The following is a 13,008-nucleotide window of genomic DNA, read 5'->3' as shown; positions in this document are numbered from 1 at the left end:
AATAATGATCTGTTATCATGGAAATTAACAATTTCAGAGTACAGTATATTTAGCATCTTTAAATAATAAACATTTAAAAAAACAAGCTCATAAATACATGTAGAAATGAATATATGTCAACACAATGTAAAATTCATAAATATTGTAAAAATTGTTTCTTTAAAAACAAGCAAAATGCCTTTGATACATGACTGATGTAGTGCAATTTTCTTTTAAATTTTTTTTTTTACCTCAAACCTAGAGGTTTCTACAATTAAAGTAATTTTCATTTAAAAAGAATACAACCATGTTTGTTAAATTTTCTTTTAAAAAGCAATTGAAAGTTAAAAAGATCATATAATTTTAGTGAATCACAATAACACAATACATTTTGAATTTTATCAAATGATAACAATTTCATTATTTAAGATGTATATAGAGGTATCTGGTTTTTAATAATATAGAATGAAATCTTCAACCAATACATCAGCTCCCATTTTAACAAACATAATTACCAAGGTAAGCTTCTGTTTTATACAATATTGAAAATATTTGCACATACAAGAGAAATTTTTCTTGATGTAAATGTAACCGTTAATCTATAGATTAACTTTGATTGTACTGGCTGTAATTGGATGGGAGGTGCATGTATTGGTGCAGAAGCGGTTCTGACATGCCTGGTCGGACGATGTTTGGGTAAACAGCATTTAACTGGTTCCCATTCCCAGGTTCATTAGATTTAGACTGTACAGAGTTGTAATTTGTGGGTGGGAGACCAGTAAAGTAATTATCATACATTGAACACTGCCCTTGCCCCTGGTTGGCAGGAGATGCATTATTATTAAGGCTGTGTATGTCAGTAAGAGTCCGAGAATTTGGCAGAATATTCATGTGTCCCTGAGGAATCGTGTCGGGTGTCTCAGATACTGCAGATTCTACCAGGGCACTGTTCTGTTGCTGTATACCAGAGGTAGCCATGGAACTCAGAGCCAGCGCAGCATGAGCTCTCGAGTCAACATTGGAACCCACTTGGCTTTGTAGGTCCTTTGAACTGTTGTGACCGTCTGCATCCATATGTTTTGGGGGTTTTCTTTTCTTCAGTTGTGGTTGTAGTTCCCCATTCAGGATCTGAACAAAATGATCTGACTGTCTGGGAGTGTTAGTTTGAATGAAAGACCTCCAGTCCTTAGAATTGATTTTGTGTACCAGGATCATGTGTCGCCGTATGATAGATGCGTCGTTAAAATTCTTGGAACAAATGCTGCAAGAAAAGGGTTTGTCCCCTGAGTGAACTCGTTCATGCCGCAGTAAAGCCTGTTTCTGAGTAAAACCTTTCCCACACACCTTGCACAGATGGTCCTTTGTTTCTTTGTGAATCTTCAAGTGAATACCAAGAGATGAAGGTTGCTTAAATTGTTTACCACAAACTTCACATTTGAATTGTTTGCCCTCTTCATGCATGTACTTGTGCTCTCTCAGAGATTTCTCATAAGGGAAGGACATACCACAGACCTCACACACAAAAGGACGCATTCCAAGATGGACGTTAGCATGGATGACGTACGACTGTTTCTGTGTAAAACTTTTTCCACAAGTGGGGCATATAAATGACTTCTTTTGCCCCATGTGTTCTGACTTTACGTGATACCTAAGGACGTACTTTGTGCTGAATTTTTTACCACACGTACTGCACTCATATTCTGGTTTAACAAAGTTCTCTTCATGAGTCTTCAGGTGTGCATTAAAGGTTCTAGAACTCTTATACATTTTCCCACATTTATCACAAGCAAACTGAGTACTATGGTGCTTAAGATGCCTTTTTAAGTCCCTATACAGGGAAAACAGAGTGTCACAGAATTTACATTTAAGGTTCTTCACGGTATGCATCCTTGCATAGTGCTCAATCATGTTGTGTTTCAGTTTGGCCACAAACTTGCAGTCTTTAATTTGACAAGGAATATTTTTGGCTTTGGGATCAATGTGTTTAAGGCCCTGTTCTTCCACTTTTTTGTAAAGCATATTGTCGCTCTTTGATACATCAACATCTCCAACACTACTGTATTCTTCCAGTTTAAGAACATTGTCAAGGTGCATTTTCACTTTATGTTGTTCTAAATCATGGGAATGTGTACCAACAAAGTCACACAAATTACATTTGTTTTTCTTGTTTAGGGTTGATTTTGCAGTTTTAGGGGGAGATTTGTTTCTATCATTCTCAGAATCCTCTTCTGACATAACAAAATCAGAATCCTCCTCCACCCTGTCACCAGATACATCATCTGAGTCTGACTCCAGTTCTTTTGATTCTTTAACCACATCAGCTTCACTGTTCATGTCCTCTCTATCACTTTCTGGCTTCTCTGACTCGTTATTATCATCACTGTTGTTGGTCTGCTTTTCTGAACCAATACAACCCTCATCAGTTGTTTTCATTTGTTTTTTACCTCTTCTTGTTTTCTTAGATCTTTTCTCCCCCATTTTCAAATCACTTCTTTCTTTATTGCAGTTGTGCACCTTCCTTTCTTTCTTTGTCTTCTTCAGCTTATTTGAATCTTCTTTCACAGACTCTGTGGTTCTTTTAACACAATTATTTATATTCTTAAGTACTTCAATCTCTCTAGTTACTTGACTCTCAGAAATTTGTTTTGATTTTGCCAGTTCACTATCACATTTGTTCAGTGTTGTCAGTTTGTCGGTGCTTGTTTCTGAGTCAGCTGCTGCAGGTTGCCATTCAAGTCTTGCATTGCGGGACTTGACTACACCATCAGACAGAGTATACTCCCCTGAATTATCATCGATATTGATCGAGAGCACTAAAGGATCTGGAACTTTAATTTTTCTTTTCAATCCAACACGACTGCTATTTTTGTCTTTGTTCAAAATCTCAAAGTCCGCTTGTAAACCTGTGAAGTCCTCGACTGGTATGTGTAACCTCTCATTTTCATTTCTCAATTCCGAGGAACCACTTACACCTGGGTTCTTTAAACTAACTTCATTTTCTATCATCAGATTGTCTACTTTGATCTGAAACTCTGAGTCTAGGAGCCTTGACAAGGCTACATAAGCACTAAACACGGACTGGATGCTGCCGACAAGTTCCCACACAGAACCCGTCTGCATTAACATCAAACCAGTTTTTGACACAAGTTCCTGTATAACAGCGCTCTCACTCAAACATCCATCAGTGTTTTGACAAAGTAAATCTTGCACATCTTGAGTTAATTTGGCAGCAACACTTGTAAATAACTGCATTTTTCTTCTTCTTGACAATAGTTTACATTTTTTTATACCGGAAGTGAAAGGTACGAAGCAGTTTGTACGTGAAAATATTCGTTCATATTCCTAATACTTTGAGATAACTTGTAATTGTATAGAGGATTTAACTAGACATAGTTAAGCAGACAAATATATATGCGAATCTCGGTATGAAATTTAACTTTATATATAGACAGGCACAGATCTTGGTTTATTGATATGTATGTATACTTTTTTGATATGTAAATTTTTCAAAAAAGTACGTATTTATATAATCCAAGACAAATGTAAAGAATGGTGTTTGGAAATCAATGTTAACGAAACAGAAATAATTATTTTCAACAGTAGTGGGCATTTAATAAAAGAAAAGTTTTCAATTAATGATTTTAATATGTGTAAAAACGTACAAATACTAAGGTAAAATACATGTACTCTCAAATGCTGCTTCTTTCAAAAAGCCAAGTTCTCATTTAAACATGTTAAAGACTTCACTTATATTAAAATATACAAAGATATAAAATCAACAGATCCACCCATTAAAACTTTACTCCATTTATTTGATCAATTAGGATGACTTTTAACGAGGCTGTTGATATTCTTGTTTCATCAACTTGTTTGTCAATAATTTACCTTGTTTTAGAATTGTTCATACGTAGAGCATGCTTTTGCGTATCGAATCAATTGAGATATATATACTCCGTATGCGTATGAAGATATATTGCTGCATATTAAGTAGGGGAAGTTGACGATTGTAAAGTTAAAAGTCATTGCGTTAATTTATCATAGAACCTGGTTGTTAGATTATCATTAACGTCTTTTTCAAGTATAATATCCAAATATGAAACAGGTGTTTCAGACTCTGTGGGATCTTTAATCTCAAGCTCACCAGGATGTATCGTACCGACAAAAGAATGGAAATTATCATTAATTGTAAATTGAAAACACGTCGTCGATATATATTCACGCAGTACCTAAATGTCGACTTGAAGGTCATATCAATTGTTTTCTTCTTATCACATATAAGATTTTGCACAATGATTCATATATGAATAAATAGGTCTGCCAATAACGGGGAGCAATTGGTACCCATGGGAATTCCAATAGATTGTTGGAAGACCTGGTCTCCAAATACCACATAGATAATTATCAATCAGAAACTCAAGCATCTTTTTTATGTCAACTTCAGAGTACTTTTGTGTACAATCAGAATGCTTTTTATAAACAAAATAATTTTGCATTTGACCAATGACACATGTAGGTAATTAATTTACGAGTTCCATTTTTACTGATAAAAAAAAAACAGGTGTCAATGATATCAAAAAGCCTGGACTTTTATTTATCGTGGTGAATGGTTGTGTATAAAATTGAAAAGTGTTAAGTTTTAAGCTTTTGATTTTGGTAAAATCTTGTGATTTCAAATTGTCCAAAATTTCCTTTTTAAGTATCCACATCTGATTCACACCACTACTTGAATGTATTGTTGCACAGCACTTTCGAACTTCCTCCTTCACTACAGTTAATATCTTAGTGAGGAGTAAAGAAAGAGGAATTGGTTTAGCATTTACTGGAACCCGCTATGCATCTTTGTTTGTTAATTAGGATTTTTATGAACTTTCGGAATCCAATATAAATCTATATGGTATATGTTGAAATTCATTTTGGTTCTTTGGGATCTTAAAAAATTGTATTTAGCTGAAAATTGAAGAACATGTTGTTTATAGTTACGTTGTTTTGGAGGTCCATGTTTGCTCTGTTCCTGTTTTGTATTGTTTAGGGGATTTTTGAATATTCTCCATTATCTCCATATATTTCATTTAAGAAGCCAAATTTTATGTGAATATTCACTGTGTTCCAAATGCAATATCACACCTATAGCATGTATAGTTGGGGGAAAAAGTCATGCAGAAATATCACTAATTTCGATATATATGTAAAACTGTGTGAATTCCTTATTTTGATGAAATTAAAAAAATAATGAAACAATAATCCTTTAAATTTTAAGATGTTTAAGTTATTCAATGTACAATGTTAAAATTAATGTACATTGTACTTAGCATGCTGTTCAGAAGCTCGCAGATGTGTCAATATTATTTGTGAAGTACTGAAACATACGTAGAATACATTACGTGTTGTCAATATAATACACCTTACGTCTAAAGTGCATGCTTTTAATTTTCATATAAAACCAACATTCCTTGAAGGTTAAGGTCATTACAGTGTTTTGATGCATGAAATTGAAAGAAGAGTCACTGTAATACTATTCCTTTAAAAAGTCTAAAATATGCAATTTTTTTCCCACTTAAATACATTAATGAAAGTGGCTTCCAGCAAGATGAACAGGTAAGAAACAATAAATTTCATTGTACTTGCAACTTAAAAATTTGAATAAATAAACTATAAATTAAAAATTTAAGAATAAAACAAGATTACATCAAATTATTTTACTATTTTTATCAGTGAGGGAGTGATACCTTACTTGTCCGAGCCTGTGTTTGTGGGACTGTGTGAAATAATAGGAACTCCATATGAAATAGCTATGAGGAGGGATATGCTCGAAGTCTTGATCATCGTACAGAATCCTTCCAAAGTTAATTCGCAGAATATTATTTTGAGTGGGAGCTATCACGAAGGCTTCAGACTGAAGAAATCTGATGTGGACTTCATGACATGGCCAAATAACTATCGAGTGATCTGGGACTTAAGGACAGATGATACAAACAAATTTTTTCTTTGAAAAAGATTTAATATCATGTCATAGATTTAGAAATGTGGATGGTTCTTAAAATTTTTTCTCCTAAGAACTGGAATATGAAAAAGACTTGGAAAATATTAGTAATATTTCAATGAAAAAACAAATATAGACAAATCACATTCAGTAAAGGTTTACAGGTGAAAACAAATTTCAGAATTTGTTAACATGGTGCAAAAAGTGTAATATAAACTTAAGAAAAATATACCAAGCCAGGTGAATTTTATTAGGAAAAGCTAAATGGTAAAAATCAGCCTATGTGATATTACTATTTTTTGTCATTTTGATCTTCCTCTTAAAATTCACCTGGCTTGGTATATTTTTCTAAAGTCTATATTACACTTTTAGCACCAAGATAACATATTCTGAAATTTGTTTTCTCCTGTAAACCTTTACTGAATGTGATTTCTCTATATATGTTTTTAGTATTGAAATATTACGAATATTTTCCAAGTCTATTCCATTTTCCAGTTCTTCAGACAAAAAATTCTAAGAACCATCCACTTTTCTAAACTTGTGACATGATATTAAATCTTTTTCAAAGAAAAAATTTGTTTGTATCTGGGACTTAACTCAGAACCATCTCTATAATGTAAGTACGTGTTCAGCAATTTTTGCGGACAGTTCTGATAGTCCACCTGGATTTACCCTACTCTGGCTACCAACATCTTCAGCAACCATGTGTGTTCTGGCATCGTGTTTCAGAATGAATGAGAGATTTTATATATCAAGTTCTCTATACAGAGAGAACAAGGGTTCCTTAGAAATCCCCAATTCTACTAAACATAGATCATGCAGTTTTATAATTATGGAAGGAACTGAATTTGATTGTGCCGCTTGCTTTTTTAGTGAAATTTGGCCACCGTCTGCTTCCTCATGGATAATCAGGTGTCACTCGTGGCCAAATCTTAGCATTGTTAATGATATTGTCAAAAAGGGTTGTCATTTTGTAGCAATCGGTCACGAACTCGGAAATCATGTAGACAATGAATGGAGGATATCTTTCTCTTTGGCAGAACAGCAACTTGTGTTCACTTGTGAATCACTGTCAATTTTTAACTTATGGCTTACTAAAAATCTTCTTAAATGAGGTCATTAACCACGGATACAGCGAGGAAGGTAAATTACTGTGTTCCTACCACATAAAGACAGCTCTCTTCTGGGTGATTCAACAAAACAGAACACAGCATTGGTGTCCACAAAATCTTCTGGAGTGTTTCTGGGTTTGCTTTAAACTCATCCTTAAATGGGTGTATGAAGGAGTGTGTCCTAACTTTTTCATTCCAGAAAATAACATGTTCCTGACTAAAATCTATGGTAATTCACAAGCAAATTTATTTCGTAGACTGATAACATTATACGAAAAAGGAATGGCATGCTTGTTACAGAGTACTTCAGTTAGGTCCTATATCAGTTAGGTCCTATATCATAAAAGTAAGACCTGACCCAAGACTCTCTATCAGAATAAATACAAACCTTTTGATCTCCGAGGCTGAGTTTGATGTAGAGCTATTCCTAGAAATGCAGAAACATGCAACTCTTTCGGTACGGGATTTATATAATTTTGAAAGAGTCTCGCACCAGATAGAACAAACCATCATTTGTTTCCCCTTGACAAAATATCAAGTTGCCATGTTACAGAACTATACATCAGTAATATTTCAAGGAACTGCGTTTCTTATGTACGGTGAGCTGTCTGAAAATTACAAAAACAAATCGATATACATATATGAGAGAATGTCCCGTTACATGTTGTATTTAGCAACCAAGTTTGGTTGTGTTTCTGATATGTTATATGTTGCAATGTATTATTACCAGGAAGGCCGATACCAAAAAGCTCTCTCTGTTATAAAGAAAACAAAATGTAAGTTGACACAACCATATGTGATATATATGCATGGAGTGGACGCGGAGATGTATTCTGAAGTGTTTTGGGGACGGCCGTTGTCTACAAAAATGAGGAATGGGTTGCTAAAAACATCACAATTGGCAATAAAATAGTTTATATCACTGAAATAGTTCCAGAACAAGTGTCTGCTTTACACAGTGGAGAATCATTTTTATTAATTCCACCCCTTATAATCTCACATATGCTAGAGTTCCTATTTTTAAGACATGTCAGTCCTCTTTGTGCGCACAGAGCTTTAAATGATCTACAGATCCTTGTGCACTATGATCAGGGGATACACATACCACCACTTTTCAGAGATATATCCTGGCAGATCCTTGGTATCTGTCTACAGATAAAGGGGGACAACCAGGCTGCTCTGTATGCCTACCAACTATCACTCAAACAAGAGCCATATCATAAAATACAAACTGCTACATTAATGAGAATACGGGGTATTCTGAAGTAGTTTAAATAAAACAATTCCAGCATGGTTAAAATCTAATTGTTTTTTCTTAAATGATGTAGTTACATTTTGTAAATTATGTACCATTTTCATGTTTTTAATGAAATAATATTATCCTTGTGCTACTCCATCAAACGATACAAAATAGCAGCAGAACTAATATGGACCTCCATCACGTAAGAGGTGGGATCATGTGCCATGGAGGAGTAAGCATCCCCTGCTGACTGGTCACACCCGCCATGTGCTCCTTGATGCGATCGGGGAATGACGAAAAAATCCATCGTCAATTCAGTGTATGATAAACGTCAATCAACATTTTACTCGATAATAAATTGTATTTGCTGACATGTATCAGATTCTATATTATCTAGTAGCCTTTGACTCAATTATAAATTGTATTTGCAGACAAGGTCATTGTATCGACCATAGAACGTACGAAATGGTGATTTAGACGAGACAGCTGAAATTCCTGTTTCATCAACTTTTTTGTCAGTTTAATTTACCTCGTTTTAGAGAGTGTTCATATGCTCTCAGTATGCAGGTGATGAGGTATATTGCTGCATAAGTGAGGGAAGTTGATGATCAACATGTTTATCATAGAGTTTGAATGTAAGACTGCCTTAAACGTCTTTTTCAAGTAAAAAACTTAAGTGACAACTATACTTAGTACAATTAATTAACTGTTTCGATGAACATAAGGAGTGTGAGTCTATCTCGACAAAAGCAGCAAATTGTCTTGATTTTACGAGAAAGTTGTATTGAATTCACACGATATATTATGTTGAAAAAAAATTACCTGGATGGCATACATATGCTACAAAGTAAGTACTGGCCTAACAATTAGAAGAAAAAATCTTTCAGCATTTGATCTAATGTTCCCATATTGTATTTATATTTTTCCCTTATGGGAAAGTACAATTAAAAAAAATTAAAGTTAAAAACTGTAAAGTAATTTTATCCCACAAAGTGTTTTTGGACAGACGGACAGTAATCATGTGACATCTGTTAGTCTACGTATATAATTCGGGGCACCAATAATGCAAAGATATATGATTCTGAAAAAAAAGCAGATTTCAATCGGATATTTCAGAATTAAAAATAAGTACTGAAAACTTCCTGCAAAATTCATATTTTGTCAAATAAAATGGATTCCTGTAAAATTTCACGGAGGTAAGAAAAAAAAATTATATTTTAAACATTTGGTATCTGTATTATCAATTAGGTTTTGAAATTAGGATAGGGATTACTGACATTATCAAATTCCACACACAAAAAATCGATGTATGGAATAATTTTGTCCCCGATTTATTATATATCATTCGTCCGTCCGTCTGTCAGTCTGTCCGTCACAAAAACTTAAACATTGATCCCATCTTTTACATGAGGAGGGCTTTCATGATACACATACATATTACCTGTGACTAGACCTTTCTCAACACACTATGATTTTTCACTCCGTGAACTTGACCTTGAAGTTTGAGCTACTTAATAAAACAAACATTAGCCATAACTTTTGAATGAGAAGAGATAGGTCTTTTATATTAAACATTCATATTACCCGCAAGACCTTTCTAAATACACAACGGTTTTTGTTTGACCTAATAAAATGTCATTTTTATCTCGTAACTCTTGATTTAGAAGAGATATGGTTTTCATATTTGACATGTGCATTTCCTGTGACAAGATACGCATGCATCCCCGAGTATACTAGGATTTAGACCATTTTGGCCTGACCTTTTAGGTGATAAAAAAATTTTTACTAAATTTAAATGACTATGGAATTTAATTTTTGAAGATTCATGAGGTTATATATTTACATTATTTTTCTAATAACTTGCCTTAAATTTACGTCATTCAACTGTCATTTTTAAAGCAAAACAGTGTGCATTATATTTTTTAATGTCATACACAAATACATATGTATTTGACACAATATGCCATAAAACATGCCATTTCACCCCTACAGACACAGAAAACATGGGACCACCGTTCTTTGAATTTGCTTGTTTCACACTCCTTATCAACATTCCGAAAAAATTTCAAAAGTGATATCTTCTTATTTTTATTTTGATTGGCGATCTTCTAACAAGACCGACACACACTTTTTTTTTTTATTTTTCAAACCTCAACTGCAAAAGTCCATTGTTTGAATGCCTCAACCATTCATGACGTCTCTGAAAATTTACCCTCTGATCGTACCTCAGACTTTACATTGAATACTTGTTCATACAATACTATGCTATAAGTATGACCAACCTATATCCATACATTGATACATTTGTATAGCTCAAGTAGTGCTGTAAAGGAGAGGTATTAGCAAATATTAGTGTATAGAGTTTAATAGTTTGTTTAAGACTAATACGAAATGTTATGTGTTATTAAACATCTTTAGTTAATGTTTCTTTTAGTGCAAAAGGGATGGAACAGTTGTCGAAGTCTATATATAAGGGACTCTGTAATATATTGGGAACTCGACATGAAATGGCCATGAGGAGAGATGTGATAGATGTCTTTTATGAAGTGATGAATCAATTGAGAGAGACAGAAAGTTGGATGTGTAGCGGGAGCCACGGCGAAGGATTTAGACTAAAGGAATCTGACATAGATATAATGATATGGAAAAACTTCTATCGAGTGATCTGGGAATTATCTCAGTCTCAGTATTACAACGTACACAGATATGTTACAATTCTTGCAGACAGTTCAGATAGCCCACCAGGTTTTACTTTACTCTGGATACCATCACTTTCAGCATCAATTTCTGTTCTGTCTTCGTGTTTCGTATTGGATGGCCGACTTTATATATCTAGCTCCGAATACAGAGAAAACATGCAAACTATAGAAATTCCTACTGCTTCCATACATGGACCATGCAGTCGTACAAATTCATCTGGAATTGAACAAGATTTTGCTCATTGTTTTGCATGCGACTTCTGGCCTCCATCTGCGTTGTCATGGATTGATAGATGTCACTCATGGCCAAAAACGCATATTGTTCATGACATTGTAAAATCTGGATGTCATTTTGTAGCAGTAGGACACAGTCTAGGATATCACAAAGACAATGAATGGAGGATATCTTTTTCGCAGGCAGAACAAAAGCTTACCTATGCAATGAGCCACTCTCAGTTTACAACTTATGGCCTATTGAAAATTTTCTTAAATGAAGTTATCAATCAAGGATTAAGTGATGAATCAAAATTACTTTGTTCTTATCATATGAAAACAGCCATTTTCTGGGTGCTTCAACGAAACGAAATGCCACAATATTGTCCAGAAAATGTTCTACAGATTTTCTGGGCTTGTTTTAAATTAATTCTAAAATGGGTGTATGAGGGAATATGTCCAAACTTTTTTATTCCAGAAAACAACATGTTTTTAACAAAAATCTATGGCAGATCACAAAAAACACTATTCTTAAAATTGTTTACATTTTATAAACAAGGAATATCATGTCTGTTACAGAGTCCATCAATCAGGCCCTACATTATAAACTGTCTCTGTTACCCTGGACTCTCCATGTACATAGATAAACAAAATTGGATGGTGGAGGTTGAGTTTGACAGAGAGCTATTTCAAGAGGTTATACCCGTTAGGCAAGATTTGCCATCACGACTCTATCTGCATTGTCTTATAAAGGCCTTGTATCAGATAGAGCAATTAACAGGTTTTCCTTCAACAAAGTATCAAATCGTCATGTTACAAAATCTAGCAGCGGAAATACTCCAGAGATCAGCATTTCTATTATATAACCAGTATACAAGTCAAAAACTACACAACCTTTACACTAGAAATAAAAACAACAGCTTGACATATATTTCTGATAAAATTTCTTGTAAGATGCTTAAATTAGCAGCCAAGATTGGTTGTATTTCGGACATGTTGTACCTTGCCATGTATTATTACCAGACATGCAGATACAGAGAAGCTTTATCCGTTATTGAGATTTCGAAAGTGAAATTAACACAGCCACATGTGATGTATTTGTCAGGGGTTGAGGGAATGAGTTATATTGAATCTTTAGGTGGGAGGTCGTATTCCATAAAATTTAAGCAAGGTATTGCAAATGATCTCATTCTTAAAACTAAAATAAATTATATTAGTGAAGTTGTAATAGAACAACAAATTGCTTTAAGACATAGAGAATCAGGTTTACATATCCAACCCATCATACTGCTATATATGCTAGAGTTTTTATGTGAAAGACATTTTGACACTGCAAGAGCACAAAGAGCTCTAAATAGTCTGCAGATGTTAGTTTCTGGTAGTCTATATGATATAAATGTTAAAGTTTATGATATTACCCCACCAGTTAGAGCTATCTCTTGGCAGATCCTGGGGATTTGTCAACAGATCACAGGGGACCTCCATGCTGCTCTATATTCCTACCAACAAGCTCTCAGACAACATCCATACAATTGTATTAGAACTGCCACGCTTATAAGAATTATTATAATTATTTACAAACTTTATTTTTAGTTAATGTTTGCGATGGATATACCATTCAAAGCTAATATGGACTTTGTGGGTGTTACGTGATTATAAGTTGCTTCGTGAAAAGGTATCAGAAGACTTCCAGGCTGCTCTATTTTTAACAGTGCAATGACTAAAAAACAATTTGCTTACAGAGTGCGAAGTTCTAATTTAAAAAAATATAAGCAGCAATGACAG

The 13,008-nt window shown here is 34.1% G+C and overlaps 1 protein-coding gene across 1 annotated transcript; it reads right to left on the bottom strand.

The window, feature by feature from the left end:
- Window positions 1-424: 424 nt before the first annotated feature.
- Window positions 425-3,257, bottom strand: LOC134266442 (zinc finger protein 37-like). Its single transcript, XM_062748681.1, has one exon. The coding sequence runs from the start codon at window positions 3,229-3,231 to the stop codon at window positions 586-588; it is 2,646 nt and encodes an 881-aa protein (XP_062604665.1). The 5' UTR covers window positions 3,232-3,257; the 3' UTR covers window positions 425-585.
- Window positions 3,258-13,008: the final 9,751 nt, after the last annotated feature.

Source organism: Saccostrea cucullata, unplaced genomic scaffold (genome assembly GCF_032062105.1).
Source record: "Saccostrea cucullata isolate Sc308-1 unplaced genomic scaffold, CSIRO_AGI_Scuc_v1 ctg1212, whole genome shotgun sequence".
In the NCBI taxonomy this organism is placed as follows: Eukaryota; Metazoa; Mollusca; class Bivalvia; order Ostreida; family Ostreidae; genus Saccostrea; species Saccostrea cuccullata.
This window is presented reverse-complemented; position numbering and strand designations above follow the sequence as displayed.